The sequence below is a fragment of the Chiloscyllium plagiosum genome, unplaced genomic scaffold (assembly GCF_037043375.1).
Source record: "Chiloscyllium plagiosum isolate Xiang-an unplaced genomic scaffold, Cpla_swu_hap1 HiC_scaffold_37, whole genome shotgun sequence".
NCBI classification, from domain to species: Eukaryota; Metazoa; Chordata; class Chondrichthyes; order Orectolobiformes; family Hemiscylliidae; genus Chiloscyllium; species Chiloscyllium plagiosum.
In genome coordinates, this window is record NW_028270175.1 from 9,806,643 (window position 1) to 9,828,806 (window position 22,164).

Here is a 22,164-nt window from a genome sequence, read left to right on the forward strand (position 1 = left end):
CTGGGAGAATGTGCAAACTCCACACAGACAGTCGCCTGAGGCTGGAATCGAACCCGCACCCCTGGTGCTGTGAGGCAGCAGTGCTAACCACTGAGCCGCCTAGAGATTCCTTTACACAAAAATCTAGCTTGGAATCTGAAAGTTCCATCTCTTGATGGAGGCAAGTCCAGCAAATTCTGTTTTAACCAGCACCTCCTGAACAGGCACTCTTGGCAAACCGGCAAAAAATTAAAAACCCCAAATACCAGAAGTTTACTGTATTGTTGCGATCTTCATGATGTTCGAGTCGTCAGTGGAGGGAGCGTGAGAGAATGCTCCCTGCCAGTAAGTTATTATTTAAGTGATCAATGCTGTGAATAAAGTGTAACAGTGATGGATATACCCCCTGCATTACTTGGTGTGAGTTTTTACATGGATCTCTTGATCAAATGGAACATTTGGGCCACTGGCCCCATAGATTCCAATTAACAAAATGTTTGCTGCACTCTTAAAAAAAATAAATCTCAACACACAAAGTGATCCAGTGGGTTAAGATGCTCTTTCAAAGTGTGCGAAAACAGCACCAGATTAATGAAGAATCCAGCTCAGGGAACCACATCACTCAATCCAGAGGAATTCTTCCAAGTGGCAGGCAAGGGGCACTGTGTTGGTCACTGACTCTGTTTCCTGTGCCTCACCACTGAGCAGAAGAACTGGAACGAGAGCCTTCCAATCTAATGCTCATACTGACCCAACCAACTTTGCATCGACCACTAAAGAGAAGCTCTTCAAAAGCAGGAAGAGAGCAGCGCTGATGCCAAATGTCTTGTGCGGGATCATATTTTTGAAAATAGGCAACAGCACAAATCACTCAGTGAAGGCGTCGAGAGGTTTGCCCATACTGGTCTTGATGTGGCAGGCGCACACATTCTGCCAGCTCCTCTTCAGCTGCTAGACCAAGAAATGGATTGTCAAATGACTGGACGCCTCCTAGCAGAGCGCTTTAGGGAACATCGCTGGGACACCCGCACCAATCAACCCCACCGCCCTGTGGCCCAATATTTCAACTCCCCCTCCTACTCTGCTGAGGACATGGAGGTCCTGGGCCTCCTTCACCGCTGCTCCTTCACCACCAGACTCCTGGAGGAAGAACGCCTCATCTTCCGCCTCGGAACACTTCAACCCCAGGGCATCAATGTGGACTTCAACAGTTTCCTCATTTCCCCTTCCTCCACCTCACCCGAGTTCAACACTTCCAGCTCAGCACTGTCCCCATGACTTGTCCTACCCACCTATCTTCTTTTCCACCTATCCACTCCACCCTCCTCCCTGACCGATCACCTTCATCCCCTCCCCCACTCACCTATTGTACTCTATGCTACTTTCTCCCCACCCCCACCCTCCTCTCACTTATCTCTCCACCCTTCAGGCTCTCTGCCTGTATTCCTGATGAAGGGCTTTTGCCCAAAACGTCGATTTTACTGCTCCTCGGATGCTGCCTGAACTGCTGTGCTCTTCCAGCACCACTAATCCAGAATCTAGTTTCCAGCATCTGCAGTCATTGTTTTTACCAAAATAAATATTGTAGACAAATTCATCCTTAATAACTCTAACGCGGCCCATTGCAAATGTGCTCCAGCACAGCACAATGCTCATTTAGAGTTTGGAGGTTTATAGGACTTTGGTTAGTATGTTCTCATTGAGAGTGAGGGAAGGGTATTTGCCATCCTTATTCAGACCCAGATCCAGAATACGGAGTAATCTGCTTAATAAGCGACTCTGAGACAAATAAGGCATTGTAGCCCTGTGCTAGCTCCTTGACCACCATCTTGTTTCTATTCAGCTTCTCGAGAGCTTCAGTGGGAGGGAAACCAGCAGTGTTTGCTGGCTGCCAGGCACCACACACACGCACTCTAATCTGGCAGTACCAGAGAGATGCCTGTCCTTTTGAGGGACCTGGATTGATTTGCAGCTCCACAGCTTCCAAGAACTTGTAGCCTGGACAGCTTTGTACAGGCTATGGCCAGGCGTCACTGCTCATCCTGTCAGTGACTGTGAAAAAAAAAACAGCCTGTCCAACCAGGTAGCCACGCTGTGGAGGTGCCAGTGTTGGGCTGGGGGTGGATAAGGTCAAGAATCAGTCAGGCAAAAGTGAGGACTGCAGATGCTGGAGATCAGTGTCTAGATTAGAGGGGTGCTGGAAAAGCACAGCAGGTCAGGCAGCACCCGTGGCGCAGGAAAATCGACATTTCAGGCAAAAGCCCTTCATCAGGAATGAGATCAAAAATCACAGCACCAAGTTATAGTCCAACAGCTCCTTCCTCAGGTGTTGTGTGATATTTTGACTTTGTCTAAACAGAACAATCCTAGCAGGGTGGGGGCAAGTGCACAAAAGCTTTGAGTGACAGCAACCCTGGGAGAGACATTGAGGCTGCATTTCCAGAGGACTCAGCAGAGAGTTAATACTCAGCCAGAGGGAAGCTCAATTCAGCTGGTAACCCATACACCACAGATAAGCCAGTGCAGTAGAGGAGCTGCTGCAATTAAATATTCCAATCCATCACCCATTGTCATTAAGCACAAGATATCACAATGTATTTCAAAACGCCGGCTATGTGAGAACATTTATATATTTAGATGACTGCGCTCATTAACTAGCTATGGCGAATTAATATATATCAATGCCTATGCTATTTATGTGTCACAGCACTGTTTTTAATGATCAGTATAATCTGCTCTAGCTAGGCTCTTTGATGCAGAAACGCATAGGGGTAAGGGTAAGGGGAGGGAGGAGGAACCTGGACATATTTCTTTTGCAACAACAACAACTTATGTTTTAGTAGCACCCTTGGCATAATAAAACATCCCAGGGTGCTTCATGAAAGCACGGGTTTGTTGGGGGTAGGGGTTCAGTCTCCATTCTGTCCAACCGATGGGAAATGGGAACAATTGTGTCATTCCAGTCACCCAGCACATCAAGATCAAGAGATCCCGTCTCACTTACGGGCGCAAAAGCAGAAGACCTTTCTTCCTCTCTGCATTCTGTCCCATCAACGGTAAAAGGAGCCAGGTCACAGAGTATATTCAAGGAAGTTATTGTTAAAAGGCATCAAGAGGAATGGAGAGAAAGCAGAAATTTGGCATTGAGATGGAGGATCAGCCATGTTCACGGTGAATGGCAGGGCAGTCTTGAGGGACCGAATGGCCTATTCCTGAGCCTAGGTTTGGTGCCTCAAACCCTCTTGTCCATTTCTCACAACACTGTGACCTTGCGTGAAAATGCCATCTTTGGAGTCATGATCAAACCTTTAGGTGGACTATAGGTTTGGCTGGCCCAATCACAATTCAGAGAAATGGGCTGAGAGGTCGCGGTGGGGGTGGGTGGATGGTGGTAGATGGCAGGGATACGTTGGATTGTTTTTTTGTCTTCGTTCACGGAACGTGGCCATCACTGGCCAGGTCAGCATTTACTGCCCATCCCTAATTTCCCAGAAGGCATTTAAATGTCAACCCCATGGCATGGAGGTCAGAACAGCAGATTTCCCTTCCCAACCAGCATTAGTGAACCAGATGGGTGTTCACGATAAGTAGATAAATTGAACAGGAAAATCCTGGGTCATCCAAAGATTTGCAGAATCGTACAAAAGAGGCCCCTATGAATCCACCCGACGTACAGAAATTACTAAACCTACACTCATCCCACTTCCCTGTAGCAGGCCCTTATAATGTTTCAAGTGCTCAGCCAAGTACTTGTTAAAGATCGTGAGGGTTCCTGTCTCCATTCCCATCCCAGGCACTGCATTTCAGACCCCCACTGACCCTCTGGGTGAAAAAAAATGTTCCTCAAATCCCTTCTAACCTTATGTCCCTTGTTATTGACCCTTCCATAAAGAGGAACAGCTGCTTTCCATCCACCCCACCCATAACCCTTGGAAGCTTATACACCTCTATCAGATTCCCCCCTTCAACCTTCTCTGCTTTCAAGAGAACAACTGGGTTTATCCAGTCTCTCTCCAGCCGGTTTACATGGTGGGTGCATAGAGCATCTTCTGCGCGGTCAGAGTCCTCCCGAAATTTTACCCTGTCTTTTCCTGGTATTACCATAAACCACATCCAGGATTTTGTACATCCCCACGAACGCCTGTGGATTCAACATTTGACCGATAACCCCCTAGGTTCATACTGTTGCGCACATGCCCTCCATACGAGTCTCAATAGTTTATGATCCCCACATTTATAACGGGATGAGACAGGTCTTACCTTCAGAAGGAGTCGGCACTGCTTCGGGAAGCACATGTAGTAAGACACTAAACAAAGCACGTGCTGCAGAACAGCATGAACAACAGTGGCCTCCGTCAAACTCGATAGGAGCTGAAAGGAAAAAGGGGAGGACAATGACTCAGTTTCTTTCCAAAGATCTCTCGCTAACACTTTTGAGCTCAGCAAGGAAACACACCACCGGTGAGAAACGTTGGGGTGGTGACTGACAGCGAGAGTAAATCTCACGCTCAAAACAGAAAGGAAGAGGGAGGTACCAGCAAAGTGTGGAGTTACCGGCATTAGCAGAGGTTCACCAGATCAGTTCCTGAGGAGGCACATCTGTCCGACAAAGGGAGATCCAGGAGACTGGCCCCCTGCATTCCCTGGAGCGGAGGAGGAGGAGGAGGAGAGGTGATCCCATTGAAACTTACAAATTCCTTCAAGGATTTGACAGGGGTGATACAGTCTGGATGTTTCCCCTGGCTCCGAGGATTCAGAATGGAGACAGACGTTTAGGACAGAAATTAGGAGGAACTTCTTCACCCAGGGGTGAGGAACCTTGAGAGTTCTCTATCGGTCGAAAGCTGTGGTGGCTCTGTCAATACATTCAAGGCTGAAATCAAGATGTCTAGGCAGTGTTTACATCAAGGGATGTGGGGATATCATCAGATGGCATTGGGATAGATAACCAGCTATCATCTAGAAAGGTGGGGTAGATTTAAGGGACTAAATGGTCCACTCCTCATTCTACATCTTTATGTTTAAGTGACAGTTAAAGGTAGGAGATCGCTGTCGCCATGACGATAAATCAGAAACCTGAAGTGCCAATGAACACTCTTAACTACAAAATCCAAAATGCATTTTGTAACAGACGTCTGCAACAGCCAAAATATTGAGTGCATCTGTAACTTGCTACAAGGTTCTGTACATATCCATGAAATGTCGCATCTGGGGAGTTTCAGGGAAATATCAAAAGGGAGAGAAACGTAATCCAAAGAAAGAAAAAGGAGGCTGACTGTCTTCCACCCATTTCTCAGCAGGGAGCCACCTCTTGAAGAACTGCGAGATTTTGACCTCCCCACAAAAAAAAGTCAAAAACTGACTGCAACACTAAGTAATGCTACTTTTCCTTTTATTCCTCTTCTGTATCAAGATTTCTACCAAGTTACTTGTACCCAAGATGGCGCCATTGGAGTCAGCCACTGTCAAAAACTTTCACTGCACTCCTACACGGGACAATAAAAGGATATTCTATTCTATATTGTGTGTGTGGTGGTGAACTGATTACCTAGAGTGTGGATCAGTTTGCTGCGAGGGTCACAGATTTGAGAACGGTCATTTAAACAGCCCTGCATTGCACGCAAAGGGAGGAAGCAACACTCTCACTCACTGAGTGTTGCCAGGCAGGCAGTGCTGAAAGGCATCAGGACAGGAGTTTATTTCGACTGACAAAGCCAACTATCAACACCCATGCTACTGCTGACAGCCACTGCTACAGGGACAGTGTTCAACCATCTTTGCTTGGATAATGCAAAGTTTCTACTAAATGGGTTAAAGTGATTTTCTATTAGTGATCGTCTACAGCCTGATTTTCTATAGCAGTTTTCCATAGCGCGAGGTGACAGAGGAACCCTACTGTTGCTTTATAGCAGAATGACCTGAACTTTTGTGTATTTGACAAAGCCTGAAACTGCTCCTTCAAAATCCTAAGTTTGTTTGGGTCTGGGAGACAGGAATTCACAGAGAAGGGATCCTCGTCACCAAGTAACCTTGTGGCCAACTGAGAGTGTGGATAAATAACTGAGAGGAGTCTGTTTACTCGTCCTGGGAACTTAACAGACTGAGACAGGCCAACTGGAACTGAACAAGTTGGGAAACCTCACCCAGGGACTAATCATAACTCAGCATATCGCTTACCGTCTTACATTTTATTCTTCACATACATGATTTAAATTGTTCAAATGCAGAGGGCTATATGGCTTGTTCATCTGCTGACTCCGGCTGACTTGAATCAGCAGGAGGTCAAGTTTATTCATCCATGTCGATGGGGAATGATTTGTGGTTCTCTGATCAGCTGCACAACTCGAGATGGAGCAAACTCGAATTTACATTCCATCACAGTTGTGAGCCCTCGCCGTCGGGCGAGCGGTTAAAATATTTAAAAATTCAAAAAACCTCCCGTTCAAAGATTTAAAAGATTTGACCAGCCAATCCACCGTCAGAAGTGAAATAACTCCACAGGGGCCAGTATCCTGTCCTCACAGCAGCCTGCATTTACACAAGGAGAGGCCTGGACGTTGATCCAGCTCCCTCAGAGCCAACTCTCCGAGTGAACAGAACCTCTGTTTATATATTTTATTAACCCTTACAAATTACAAACAAACGGTTAACATGAACAGCTGTATAAAAGAAACAATTTAGAGGGGAAAGGGGTGCATTCCTGTTTTTTTTCAATTTTTTTTCTTCAGCTGCTGAACTGAAAATCTAATCACTTTATTCTGATTAACTGTGTTCCCACTGCCCAGTATTAATACAGTTCTTGCCCAAGCTCCAAACGTAATTGAAATTTGGCCTTTGAAAGAAAAATGTGCATCATCTTAACAGCCGAACTTGCAAACCTTTCATCTGTTATGCCTTTCAGCTTAAAACGTATCGAAGTCTCACTGCTGGCCAAAACCCTTAGCCCTCTGGGTCCAGATCTCACAAACACCCCCTTCATCTCACGACTGGTGCCTATACCAAAAGGGGTCTAAAACCGACATTGAAATAACCCCGCAGAGCCCAGTAGCCTGCCACTTATATTTACACGTGGAGGTTACTTGATACTGATCCAGCTCCCTCAGAGCCAGCTCTCCTAGTGAACAGAACCTCTGTTTACATATTTTATTAACCCTTACAAATTACAAACAAACGGTTAACATGAACAGCCATATAATGGAAACAATTTAGAGGGGAAAGAGGTGCATATCTGTTTATATCTGTCAGCCAGGGCTCCCTGATTGGACCAGATTAACAGCCCCAATCAGGGAACTCATATTCTCTGAGGTCCACTGGGCTGATCTCATTACAAAAAAAATTACTAAAAGCTTTATAAAGAAGTTGAGTATCTCGGTGTTAACAAGGTTTTCACTTTTACTCATGGTAGCAGATTGGTCTCACCTTGGGAAAGTCAGGAGCTAACAGACAGGAGAAGAGCTGAACCCGTCAGGGAAGAGATTGTGAAGCACTACTTGTGGGCCAAGAGGAATGGAATGATTCCCCAGGCCAAATAAGCCAGTCTGTAAGTCACCAACATGTCTCAAACTGTCTGTCCCCATTCCTTTACCCACGCCAACACTCCCAATCATCAACATGTGACCATTCTCCTCTGCATTCAACCAACACTCCATTCCACCAATCCCATCCAACCTCGGATCCCTGGTCACCACGCTGTCCCTCAGGATACCTGCCCGTCTCTTACGAAGTTTGCCCTTTCACAGACATTTCCCATCAGACAGGTCACCACACGGGTTGGGAAAAAGGGTTGGGAATGCCTTGGAAAACCCAGAGTGTGTGGATTCCCCATTTATAATGGTCCAAGCTCACTCCTCTGTCAATATATCAGGGTCATCACCTCCATTCAACTGTTCAGTCAGTTGCTCTATGTCTAACAAATGCCGGACGTGCCCGAAACCACTTTCTGGAGTAAAACTAAAAATATACAATTGCTGATTTATGTTAACCTACCTGAATAAGACCAGTCAAGTAAGTACAGACATCCTGTCGGATCTTGGGCCACCGTGGACTGCTGGAGGGCATTAACAACCTGGCAAGTACATCAAGAGCCTTTTAAAGGTGGAACGTAACATTGCACAAACATTGCAGCCATCACAGAGAGCTGGGTAAACACCGACTGAAGCTGTGAATCCCAAAGCCTACCCAACACATTGGTGAAAGGGCACAGAGTGCTCCCTCTCAGTCCCCAGTTCCTGCCCCACCATGCACCACTTCAAGGTGACCAACTTCTAGTGCATCACCCGTGTACTCTTCAATACGGGTGAAAGACCAGGCACAAATAAATAATAGACTGACATCCAAACAGAGGGAAGACCACATCAGATCGTCACTGGACAGATGCTTTTCTATTATCCAATTGTTTCCATTCTGTCCAGGAGTCTCTCGCCTCACTCTCTCTCTCTCACTGTACTGTAAATCTGGATGGAGGTTGTGAGGGAAATGCCCGACTGAAAAATGAATGAAACATGAGGAGTTGGCCCATCTATTTCCTTCCCTGGTGCCTTCCCCCATTTCCCCAGCCCACGCCCCCAAACCCCGACCCCCAACTCTTCAATATATTATTTCCAGGGACAAGGTGGGGTCACTGGCAGGACCGACCACTTTATTGCCGATCCCCCCCCCGCCCTACAACTGCCCTTGAGTAGATGGAGGTGTATGCTGCAATCTTGGATTCTGGCGATGGGCACCGCGGGGTGGGGGGGGGGGGGGGGGGGGAAGGTGTGACAGGAAGTTTCAGGATTCTGACCCAGCGACAGTGAAGGAGCAGCAATGTGTTTGCAAGGCACGATGGTCTTGGAGAGGTCACCAAAGGGCATGATCTTCCCTTGACGTCTCAATGGCAGAGGTCACTGGTTTGTACATTGCAGTCAAAGACACTTTGGTGACTCGCTGCAGCCAACTTGTCTACAGCACAGAAACAGGCCCTTCTGCCCATCAAGTCTGTTCCAGCCAAAGACAACCACCTACACACTCATCATCCTATTTTTCATCACTTGGTCCATAGCCTTGTATGCCTTGGCATCGCCAGAGCACATCCAAACACTCCTTAAATGTTGTCAGGTTCTGCCTCTACTGTCCTTACAAGTAGGAAGGTCCAGATTTCCACTATCTCCTTTAAACCTCCTGCCCTTTACCTTAAACCTACATGCCCTGATTCCTCTATCAAGAGAAAAGAACAAAGAAAATTTACAGCACAGGAACAGGCCCTTCGGCCCTCCAAGCCTGTGACTAATCCACTGTCTAAACCTATCACCCAGTTCCTAAGGATCTGTATCCCTCTGCTCCCACCTACTCATGCATCTGTCCAGACACACCTTAAATGAATTTACCATTCCTGCCTCTACTAACTCACACCACGTTCCAGGCACCTACCACCCTCTGTGTAAAGTACATTCCAGGTGTATCCCCTTAAACTTTTCACCTCTCACCTCGAACGGGTGACCTCTCGAATCCCTCATCTGGGAAAAAGCTTCTCTCTATCCACCCTTCCTATACCCTCCATGATTTTGTAGACCTCAATCAGGTACCCACTCTATCTCCTGTTTTCTAATGAAAACAATCCCAACCTACTCAACCTCTCTTCATAGCTCGCACCTTCTCTACCAGGTAACATCCTTGCAAACCTTCTCTGTACCCTCTCCAAAGCATCCCAAAACATTCCTTCCTACCTACCGTGTGTGTGCCCCTCAATTTGAAACATCTCAACCATGTCGCCCTACTCCCCCCGCTGCTAACCCCCCCCCCCCGACACCATCCAGGACAAAGCAGCCCGCTTGATAGGCACCACATCCACCAACATCCACACTCTCTACCCTCAGTAGCAGCAGTGTGTACCATCCACAAGATGCACTGCAGAACCTCACCACAGATCCTCAGCCAGTACAATCCAAATCCACAATCACGTCCATCTGGAAGAACAGGGCAGCAGATACTTGGGAACGATACTGCCTGCAAGTTCCCTCCAAGCAACTCAGCATTCTGACTTGGAAACATATCACTGTTCCTTCACTGTCGCTGGGTCAAAACCATGAAATTCCATAGGGCATTGTCGGTCTACCCACAGCCGTTCAAGAAGTCAGCTCACCACCACCTTCTCAAGGGGCAACTGTGGACAGGAAATAAATGCTGGGCCTAGCCAGTGATGCCCTCATCCCACAAAATGAATAATAAATAAATAAATAAATATTTGTTGTGTCTGTCTAAACTGGGCCCCAGGAAACAGTCTTTGGCTTTTAGATTAGGGGAATGTGAAAGTGGCCAGGTGAAATGTTGCTGAGAGGGCTTGGAGTGGTGGGCTAAGACACTGAACAAAAGGAGCTGGGAGAGGGAAGAGAGAGATGGAGACAGAACTGACCACACAAGGTGAGTGAGAACCATGACAAGGGCCCTTCAACCTACACGCCCTCTGATGGCCAATGAGAAGTAGTGCAGGTCTGCAATTTAAACCAGAAATTCAAGTGCTGCTGCTCCTTTAAATAATGACAGATTCACAGATGTACAGCACGGAAACAGACCCTTCCGTCCAACTCGTCCATGCCGACCAGATATCCCAACCTAATCTAATCTCATTTGCCAGCATCCGGACAATGTCCCTCCAAACCCTTCCTATTTATATACCCATCCAGATGCCTTTAAATGTTGCAACTGTACGAGCCTCCACCACATCCTCTGGCAGTTCATTCTATACACACACCACTCTCTATGTGAAAAAGTTGCCCCTTAGCTCCCTTTAAAATTTTACCCTCTCACCTTAAACCTATGCCCTCTAGTTCTGGATTCCTCCATCCCAGGGAAAAGACCTTGTCTATTGATCCTTTCCGTGCCCCTCACGTTTTATAAATCTCTTAATAAGGTCATCCCTCAGCCTCCGACGCTCCAGGGAAAAACAGCCCTAGCCTATTCTACCTCTCCCTATAGCTCAAATCCTCCAACCTTACAACATCCTTGTAAATCTTTTCTGAACTCTTTCAGGTCTCACAACATCCTTCTGCTAGGAAGGGGACGAGAATACCACACAATATTCCAAAAGTGGCATCGCCAATATCCTGCACAGCGGCAATATGACCTCCCAACATGACCTCCCAACTCCTGTATTCAATACTCTGACCAATAAAGGAAAGCATACCAAACGCCTTCTTCATTATCTTACCTACCTGCGACCACTTTCAAGGAGCTATGAACTTGCACTCCAAGGTCTCTTTGTTCAGCAACACTCCCCAGGACCTTATCATTAGTGTACAAGTCCTGCTAAGATTTGCTTTCCCAAAATGCAGCACCTCAAATTTCTCTGAATTAAACTCCATCTGCCACTCCTCAGGCCATTGGCCCATCTGATCAAGATGCTGTACTCAGAGATAACCCTCCTCGTTGTCCACTACATCTCCAATTTTGGCATCATCTGCAAAATTACTAACTATACCTCTTACGTTCACATCCAAATAATTTATGTCAATGATGAAAAGTAGAGGACCCAGCACTGATCCTTGTGACACTCCACTGGTCACAGGCCTCCAGTCTGAAAAACAACCCTCCACCACCACCCTCTGTCTCCTACTTTTGAGTTAATTCTGTATCCAAATGGCTAGTTCTGCCTGTATTCCATGAGATCTAGCCTTGTTAACCAGTCTCCCATGACATTTTAACATCTTTTGTAGGAAGACAAAAAGAGCAAACACATGAAATTTTGTTTTAGCCTTAAAATCTGTTACACATAAAAGGGAAAGCATTTTGTAGAACAATCAACAAGATTTTTTAATAATCATAAAGGTTTGACTGACATTAACAGAAAATATAATTGCTTCTCAAGGATAAACACGGAGTTTAAGCGACTTACTTTTTCTGGTCCCCAGCTGGTTTTAATTGAAGGAGCTTCTGTACGGCTAAGAGGAGATCGCGGATACAGAATGACACCAGGCTATTGAAGACTGTAAAGGAGCAATAGGCACAGAGTCACTTCCTTAGAGACTGTAGCACCAACACCATAGAATCATGGGAATTTTCACAGCACAGGAGGCCATTCAGCCCATCGTGTCTGCCATGATTCTATCAACTACTACTTTCACTGGGAATTTAATTGAGCATCCAAATTGTTTTCCTCATGTAGGTACATGGAGTGGATTTGATTGTCCTCATTCAAGTAGAAAAATTCAGGAGAACACTACTTTCGTTAAACCAAATATGTTTTCACACAACAGTGCAAAAAGCTTTTCTTACGTTATACTTTCTTACGGGCTTCCATCCCGAAATATCTTCTCAGCACCTGAATGTTGCAGTAAATGTTATCAGCCCATTAGTGGTTATCAAACACGCACACAGTTTGATCAACTTGACAATCACAACAACCACCTTTGGCAGAACAGCTGAAACAGTGACAAAACTCTCCAAAAATGGAGCTAGAAATTTCCAGTCAATTGAATCGGATCAGTTTAATAACATAATACAGTGAATGTGTCATCAAGGTAAAGAACATTTTTTTTTAATACAAGCGACAAGATTAATTTATCACACTTGGTTGCCGTGGACGAGTTGGATCAAAGGATCTGCTTCTGTCCGGTACATTTCTATGATAGACACCTAATCTACAGTATCACTTCCCAACGTACAAACTCAGGGCTTTCTCTCATCCTCTGCAACCCCAGCAAACACTGCGTCTCTTACTTCATACTTCTTCAGAGTCATCAGGCCAATGTTTTAAAGATAGTTGCGCCACGTCAAGAGCAGAGTTGGGTTAGGGTTTACAGTAGAGAAGGTAGCAAAGGTATACAGGCGACACAAGTAACAGAGGAAACATGTGCAATGTTTGGTGCAGAGATCATCATACCATCAACATCTCTGCAGGAATTTACTCCTCAGTGTTTCTGTAGCCATGGTGATTCTTAAAACAGTTTGAGAGGTGGCTAGTTATTAGAACCTGATAGGTTTTAAACCATCCCAAGGTAAATGAAAACCTAAAAGGTGAACAAGTGTATGTCAACCGTATATTAAAAATTCCTGGGTTTTTAAAACATTTAAGCGGACACACTCATAACTTAGATAGAGAGACCTTTTCAGTTTTACTTGCAGTTTTAAACAGTTCTGCAGAAGTTTTCATACATAGAATTGCTCCTGAGAAATGGAGAATATAGTTAGAGTTTTTAACATTCAGTTACCTTAGAGTAAAGAGTTTTTGATAGTCCCAGACTGGAAGTGTTTGGATAAAACCCAGAAGAGATTATTTGAAGCAGAGAATATTTAGACTCTGGCGTATGACAACTTCTTCCTGAAGGTATTGGCTTATCCAGACTGGGAGTTAAAACCAAAATAACACCATCAAGGTGTTATAGAAAGGGATTTTTGGTCTGAATACTAAAAAAGGTGCTTTTTGCTATCGGACTGGGCTGTTTTGAGAATTGGTAAAGAATTGTTTTTGAGATGAATGGCATTATATTTCATTGTATATTTAAAACCCTTTGTGTGTTATAAATAAATAGTCCAGCTAATTCTATTTTTTCTTGATTTGTTTGGCCTAATAAAGCTCTTTTATTGTTAAAAACAAACTCACAACATTGCCCGCTTATATTTCAGCAAGAGACCACCCAATTAAAACCAGAAACAAACAAAACATGATCTATCAAGCCAGATTTCAGTCCGCGATCTGACTTGGTTTTGGGATCAAAACAAAATACAATAAAATGAGCCCACAACTGGCAAGTCTGAAAAGCTACAGGAGGGATATTGTAAAAAAAAAGGGAAAAAGCATTAAGCTTGTGCAGTAAGCTGGACTGAGAGAGAGGCAGAGGTGAGGGAGTTTTACACTGAATCCATCTATATAATTTCTTCCCATTTGTTCTTGGAATGTTGATACTTCCTGATCCTGGCATTCACACTCTTATCTGCTTCCTCCGACTTTGCTTTCCACGTAGGCCACTGCACTCCCCATGATGACGCCACCTTCCACTGGGTAATAAGCAGAGAATAGCTGGGTAAAGTCCAACAATCAAGGAGCCTGACGCATAACCGAAGTCAAGGTAGGCCATGATTTTTTGCAGGTGGCGTGTCTTGAGTCCAGTGGGTTGAAACATTCATCAAGTGGATAAATCAATGCTGGACAGACAGATGAGAACTGAATGGTAATGCTTATTGGAACCTTAGCCATAGACTCGGTTTCTCCCACTCTTCCAACCTCGGTTTAAAACAACCTAAAAAGTCACATTTTTCTCCTGGGCAGAGCGGATGAGAGAGATTTAAGAGAAATGTAGGCAAACATTTAAAGATGCTGGAAATGGTTGTGGGATTAGCAATAGACCACTGCAGCACGCACAGCCAAATGACCTCACTGCGTGATGAACACTCTGTAGCTCTAAGAGGGGCTGAACTGTCTAAAATAAAAATGAGAAACAGGAAGAAAACTGGAAATAAAGATGAGCAAGTCATAAGGAGAAGAAAATGTTCTGAATTACAGTCAACGTGGACCATCCAGGATTAAATATGAGTAAGTAGTAAATGGTGGCACGGAGCAGTTGGGAGTAGGTGTTTTATTGAACCTTCTAACTGGACAAATGTCGTGTTGTAAATGTGTGAATGCAATGGCTGCCTTGCGAAAAGCCAACGCAACTACACTTCCTGTAAATCCCACAGCTCTTGGCCACGTGACCTCAAGAATGTTTTGAGCTCTCGGTTCTTGGATTTATTCGATTGCTACAAATCAAGCCAAAATCGATTGAAGGGGAGTTGGCTTAAATTCAATGCTAGCAATAAGATGGAACTGTAAACCAGTCTGCATTGACCTCAATAAAGCATCGAGGTTAGAGGCATTGGATAAGAACCCATGTCTGTTGTGTTGAATGTGTATCAATTTTACAGGCATAATTAGATATTGATATTCAGCTCCTTTTCCACATTGATTGGAAAGGAGAGCAATGTACAAACTACTTCTCCCTGTCTTTAGTCTTCAGGGGCCAGGTCAAATTTCACTTTGCAAGTTATATATAGATTTAATGGGCGTCAGTTTAAATTAAACCACTATAAAATGCAATGCAAAGTGCTTAACACCAAATCTGTAATAACCTTTAAATTAACTGAACAACTTAATAATATGGTGAGTGTACACTTGCTGTATCGAGACAGACAGACCAGGCTACCCAACTGGAGATAAATCCATCCCAACCCAGGGAGGCAACTCAACCGATGGAGTGACCCTATTGTTGGTCTCTTCACCTTACCCCCACCCCAAATTAGCCAGCACCCTTCAACACCACCTGCCAGCGTTTGAAAGAGAAAACCACAACGCCATAAACAAACACATAGATCTAGATACCATCTCTCAACCCCTCAGAAAACGAACAGGAAGTGACATCACCACAAACCCCAGGGATCCCATCCAGGACAAGCCTATAAATAGAAAGCAGGAGACAACATTCACTTGGGGGTCGCCACTGATGATGTTACCTGGCCAGGTAATGAAACGTCTGGATATCAAACCTACAGCTCAGCGAGCAAAGCTACACCCTAAACCTCAACCTGAGCTACAAACCTTCACAAACCTTGCAGAGAATGCATTCCGATCTGTTGAAGGGCAGTGGGATATTCGCCCCATGCCTACCATTGCTGGCCAGCACAATGAATGATATACCTTGAGAAAATAACACTCAGGTTTCCAAATGTGACAGGGAACGCTCTTTGTAAGTTAAATATGAAGCAATCTGTTCAATGACTGGAGTAGGTGGGACTTAAACCCAGACCTCCTGCTCCAAAGATAGGGACATTACCATTGTGCCAGAAAGGCCCCATACTCAGAATAATTTACAGCCCACAATGGGCAGGCCAGCATTTATAACCCATCCTTAATTGCCCAGACAGCAGTTAAGAGCCAACCGCATTGCTGTGGGTCTGGAGTCACATGTAGGCCAGACCAGGTAAGGGTGGCAGACTTCCTTCCTTCGAACTATGTCCACACCCCACGTGTGAATAAAAAGAAATTCTCTTTTTTCCAGAAAAGAGGACATTAGTCTGGTGGGTTTTTCCTGACCATGGGCTCATGATCACCATTAGACTCTTAACTCCAGGCTTTGTTGAAGTCAAATTCCATCATCTGCCGTGGCAGGATACCAACCCAGATCCCCTGAACATTGCCTGGGTCTCTGAATTAACAGCCCAGCCCTACCCACGTTTATGGCAAACTACGTCTCAGACGGTGTCTAGATTAGAGCGGTGCTGGCAAAGTACAGCCGGTCAGGCAGCATCCGAAAAGCAGGAAAAACGACGTTTCGGGCAAAAGCCATTCATCAGGACTGAACTTTTGTCAATGTGTCAGACAGTGCCCTTTCTCATTTCTTTGCCTGAATTATTGTCTTTGAATGTTTTTGTTATTTAACTCCTACGCTTTCCTGGAACCTAGAATTCGCACATTTCAGGAGGGGAACAAAATTTTGCATTTGCGTGGCGCCTTTCATAGCCTTGTGAAGTACTGAGGTGTTTTATATCAAATCGAGTACTTTTGGAGTGTAGTCATTGTCGTGATGTAGGTTGTACTGAAAATAAAACCGTGCAAAGCCTCACTGCCTAGACCCTGCAAACTACAGGTCATTCTGCCATAACGTGCGTTTGGTTAACGTGTATTCACTGTAACGCGATTGATGAATAGGGGATGCTGTTTCTAAAGCGCAAACATGTGTTGGCTGTAACGCGATTACTCTGCTAGCCCTTCAAGCACTGTTTCTATAGCGTGATTCTTCTACAACATGCAACCATCGCGTTATTGAAGCGGTACATGTACTGAAGAATTGGTCAAGCGGTGCGCTCTCCAAATCCAGCCCAAAATCCTGCACAAACCTTCCTCTGGACTGATCAATACAGCCAAAATACAAAACGGCAAAAATAATAAATGGCTGACTCCAGGGGAAAGAACCACAGACAAAGGTAATATTTGATTCACCAGCTGTAATGATTTTTGAGTGGAGGCCAGATATCTAAAGAGTTTTATCAATCCTGGAAATGGAGCTGGGGGACATACTGATATCCACAAGAAAGTTCACAGCACTTCAACATCAGTGTCTGCAATTTGCTAACGATTTTTTTTTTTAAATCGAATTGTGCAGTTTAACTGAGCTCACAGCACAGACCAATGACCGTTTTGTGAAATAGCTTGACTTCACAGAGAGAGAAATGCAAAAAAAAACCAAGCCCTGAGATTTCCTTGTCGATGACTGGAACATTGATGACACTGACATGAAACAGAATGTTTCCATTCGTCTTCCGAATACAGCGGGTCCTCAATTTCCAAAAACCCATTTACAAACATTGGTACTAACAAACGTGATCCCACACAGGGGTGTGAGAGCTGACAAACTAACATTCCCTGCTCTTACAAATGGCCACTTGCATCCTGTTGCATGCTGACTTGTGTAGAAATCAACTTGCAAACAGACTCCAGAACAGAACCAGGTCACCACCCAGACACTGCCTGCACCGTCACTGATGTCTGATGATGGAATGCGTTCTGCAGATGCTCGATCCATCTCTAAAGTGAGCCCCTTTTCAAGGGTTCACCAGACATTTTCCTGGGCTCAAGGGCTTTACCTTATGAAGATGGACAGGTTGGGCCAATACCTATTGGAGTGTGGGAGAGGGAAAATTGATCTATTGAAATGTGCAAGAGTTTGACAGGACCAGATAAAGTGGATCCCCCAGATGATGTTTCCTCTTGTGGGAGAGATTAAACCAAAGGGATAAAATTTAAGAATTTTAAAACAGAGAATGATGAGAATCATTCTGATCTCTGAGGATAGTTAAGAGTGGAATGTTCTTCCTCAGTCGGTTGTGGTGGCTGGATCACTAAACATATAGCTCAGAGTACAATGGGACCTTGATCAGATAGGCGGAGAAGTGGCAAATGGAGTTTAATTCGGATAAATGCGAGGTGTTGCATTTTGGGAAAACAAATCTTAGCAGGACTTATACACTTAACGATAAGGTCCTGGGGAGTGTTGCTGAACAAAGAGACCTTGGAGTACAGGTTCAGAGCTCCTTGAAAATGGAGTCGCAGGTAGATAGGATAGTGAAGGCGGTGTTTGGTATGCTTTCCTTTATTGGGCAGAGTATTGAGTACAGGAGTTGGGAGGTCATGTTGCGGCTGTACAGGACATTGGTTAGGCTGCTTTTGGAAAATTGTGTGCAATTCTCCTATCGGAAGGATGTTGTGAAACTTGAAATGGTTCAGAAAAGATTTACAAGGATGTTGCCAGGGTTAGAGGACTTGAGCTAGAGGGAGAGGCTGAATAGGCTGGGGCTATTTTCCCTGGAGCATTGGAGGCTGAGGGGTAACCTTAGAGGTTTATAAAATCATGAGGGGCAAGAGTAGGGTAAGTAGACAAGACAAGACTGGAGTGGGGGAGTCCAGAGTAGAGGGCATAGGTTTAAGGTGAGAGGGGAAAGATATAAAAGAGACTTGAGGGGCAACTTTTTCACATGGACAGTTGTGTGTGTCTGGAATGAGCTGCCAGAGGAAGTGGTGGAGGCTGGTACAATTGCAACATTTAAAAGACATCTGGATGGATATATGAATAGGAAGGGTTTGGAAGGATATGGGCATTTCTGTGCTGTACATCTCTATGACTCTATAGACAAGGCTGAGTTAGATCGATTTTCAATAAATAGGGAGTTGAGGATTAAAGGGTGGGGTTGGGCGGGTGAGACAGCAGCTTGAGCTTACTGAATGGTGGAAGAAACCACAACACCCAATGGAAACCCACGCAGATACGGGGAGAGCGTGCAAACACCACACAGACAGACAGTCAGTCAGGCAGCCAGCCAGTCACCCTGGGTCCTTGGTACTGTGAGGCAGCAGTGCTAACCACTGAACCACCAGTAACGTTGAACTGTATTGACCTTCCTCCAGTCTGACACTGTCTCAGGATATGCGGATGGAGAAACAGTTATTGTTGCTCGAGCGGCCAAAGCTGACAGATGTGACATACTGGACTTCTGGTACTTTTCATTATGCCAAACAAGTTCATGTTAATTGTGCTGATTGGCGTCATACAGTAAATTGCTGAGGCTCTCTCACGTCGTTTATCTGCCACCACTGACAATCTGCTCAACAAAACCGAATGGAGGATTGGGGGCAGTGAACCACACTAGAGATTGGTAACCAGATGGTAACACTTCTTTTGTTTTTGTTTATTAATTCACAGGATGAGCTAGGCTAACATTTATTGCCCATCCCTAATTGCCCAAAGGGCAGTTAAGAGTCAACCACATTGCTGTGGGTCTGGAGTCACATGTGGGCCAGACCAGGTAAGGATGGCCGTTTCCTTCCCTAAAGGACATGAGTGAACCAGATGGGCTTTTCCCAATACTTGAGAATGGATTCATGATCTTGGATGTCGGTTTGCTCGCTGAGCTGAAAGGTTTATTTCCAGACGTTTCGTTACCTTACTAGGTAACATCTTCAGTGGATCTCAGGCGAAGCAATGCTGAAAATTCTTGCTTTCTATTTATATGTTTGGGTTTCTTTGGGTTGATGATGTCATTTCCTGTGGTGAAGTCACTTTCTGTTCCTTTTCTCAGGGTATGGTAGATGGGGTCTAACTTGATGTGTTTGTTGATAGAGTTCTGGTTAGAATGCCATGCTTCTAGGAATTCTTGAGTGTGTCTCTGTTTGGCTTGTCCTAGGATGGATGTGTTGTCCCAATCAAAGTGGTGTCCTTCCTCATCGTATGTAAGGATACTAGTGAGAGAGGGGCATGTCTTTTTGGGGCTAGCTGGCGTTCATGTATTCTGGTGGCTAGTTTTCTGTCTGTTTGTCACAGTCCTTGCACGGTCTTTTGTAAATGACGTTAGTTTTGCTCATAGACCCTATAAGACATTCAAGTTCATTAGCAGCTGTTTTAGTGTGTTGGTGGGTTTGTGCGCTACCATGATGCCAAGGGGTCGGAGTAGAAAATGTGTTGCTGGAAAAGCGCAGGTCAGGCAGCATCGAAGGAGCAGGAGAATCGACGTTTCGGGCATGAGCCCTTCTTCAGGAATGGAGTCCTCACTTTCTCCAAGGGGTCTGAGTAGTCTGGCAGTCATTTCCAAGAAGTCTTTGATGTAGGGGAGAGTGGCTAGGGTTTCTGGTCGTATTTTGTCTGCTTGTTTGGGTTTGTTGCTGAGAAATCGGCGGACTGTGTTCATTGGGTATCCGTTCTTTTTGAATACACGGTGTAGGTGATTTTCCTCTGCTCTGCATAGTTCCTCTGTGCTGCAGTGTGTGTTGGCTCATTGAAATAATGTTTTGATGCAGCTTCATTTGTGGATGTTGGGATGATTGCTTCTGTAGTTCAATATTTGGTCGGTATGTGTTATTTTCCTGTAGACGCTGGTTTGAAGTTCCCCATTGGCTGTTCGCTCCACTGTGACACCTAGGAATGACAGTTTGTTGTTGTTTTCCTCCTCTTTAGTGAATTTTATGCCAGTAAGGGTATTATTGATGGTCTTGAAGGTTTCCTCTAACTTGCTTCGTTTCGTGATGACAAAGGTGTCATCCATGTGGCGGACCCAAGTTTGGGTTGGATGGTTGGCAGAGCTGTTTGTTCGAGTCTCTGCATTACTGCCTCTGCTAAGAACCCTGATATCGGAGATCCCATGGGTGTTCCGTTGGTTTGTCTTTAGGTTTTGTTGTTGAAGGTGAAGTGGGTGGTAAGGCTTAAGTCCACCAGCTTCATGATATTCTCCTTGTTGATAAAGTTAGTGGTGTTTGGTGTATGTGTCTTTGGGTCTTCTAATAGTGTAGTCAGTGTTTCCTCGGCCAGGATAATGTTGATTGAAGTAAACAGGACTGTTACATCAAAGGAGACCATTATTTCATCCTCTCCTATCTTTGATGGTCTTCAGGAATTCTTGGGTGGGGTGGATGGAGTGGCGGGAGTCTTCTACTCAGCGTTTTAGTTTTTGGCGTAGCTCCTTGGCCAATCGCTAAGTTGGTGTTCCCGGTAGTGAGACTATGGGTCTTCAAAGTTTGTGAGAAGATTTGTAGCTTGGGTGCTCGTTGTTGTGGTTCTGTTCACCGAGCCGGGAATTTGTGTTGCAGACATTTCAGACTATGGCTCTGGTGAGGGGGGGGGGGGCTCCTAGTTTGTGAATTTTGGGTAATCCGTAGATGTGTAGTGTGTTGGATCCGTCTGGTTTCATTTTTTGGAAGTCGGTCTTATTTATTTGTCCAGATTTCTGAAGTTTTTTGAGAAGGGCTGTGATTCGGTTCTCTAGTTGTGGGGTCGGGTCTGTCGCTGCTTGTTGGTAAGTGTTGGTATCTGTAAGTAGTGCGTTTGCTTTTTCAATATAGTCTCTTTGATTTAGAAGACATGACCCTCTCACTAGTATCCTCACATACAGATGAGGAAGGACACCACTTCGACTGGGACAATATATCCATCCTAGGACAAGCCAAACAAAGACACGCACGAGGACTCCTAGAAGCATGGCATTCCAACTGGAACTCTATCAACAAACATATCGAGTTAGACCCCATCTACCACCCCCTGAGAAAAGGAACAGGAAGTGACTTCACCACAGGAAATAACATCACCAACCCAAAGAAACCCAAACATATAAATAGAAAGCAGGAATTTTCAGCATTACTTTGCATGTTATCTAGTAAGGTAACGGAATGTCTGGAAATGAACCTTTCAGTTCAGCGAGCAAACCTATATCCAAAACCTCAACCTGAGCTACAAATCTTCTCAAAACTCTCTAGGATTCATGATAATCTTTAGAGCCTTAATTCCAGAATTATTTTTTGTTAAATTCAAATTCTACCATTAGCTGTGGCAGGATTGGAATCCTGCTACCCCAGAACATTATCTAGGTCTCTGGGGTAACAGTCCAGCGATAATACCACTAAGCCATTGCCTCCCCCCATGCTAGTAGCAGTGGGACCTGTGAATACAACACTGCGATACTTTGCACTTCAGCCCATTGACACATGCACAGCTGATGTGAAAATTATACCTCAGTGAAAGTTGATGCATTAATTATAGTTCAGTTCCCTTTCCCACCATTATCATGCTGAAAAGAACTGTTTTTACAGAGTGGAACTGTGCTGCATTCTAGCAGCTTTCCAACACTCTTGAAACAAAGCAAGGCTGCCAAGCTTCTCAATATTAATTACAAACCTATAATCTAACACCCAGTCGA

The 22,164-nt window shown here is 44.9% G+C and overlaps 1 protein-coding gene and 1 pseudogene across 2 annotated transcripts in view; both read right to left on the reverse strand.

Annotated features, from left to right (window-relative positions):
• noc2l (NOC2-like nucleolar associated transcriptional repressor) overlaps positions 1–22,164 on the reverse strand; it is a 175,254-nt gene that overhangs the window by 122,461 nt on the left and 30,629 nt on the right. For both annotated transcript variants that reach the window (XM_087980302.1, XM_043676134.2), the window contains exons 6-8: positions 11,849–11,939; positions 7,966–8,044; positions 4,240–4,350 (exon numbers count right to left, since the gene is read on the reverse strand). In XM_087980302.1, the coding sequence (XP_087836428.1) occupies positions 4,240–4,350; positions 7,966–8,044; positions 11,849–11,939 (281 nt within the window). The remainder of the gene's footprint in view (positions 1–4,239; positions 4,351–7,965; positions 8,045–11,848; positions 11,940–22,164) is intronic.
• On the reverse strand, positions 826–3,030 carry LOC122540490 (large ribosomal subunit protein uL1 pseudogene; annotated as a pseudogene).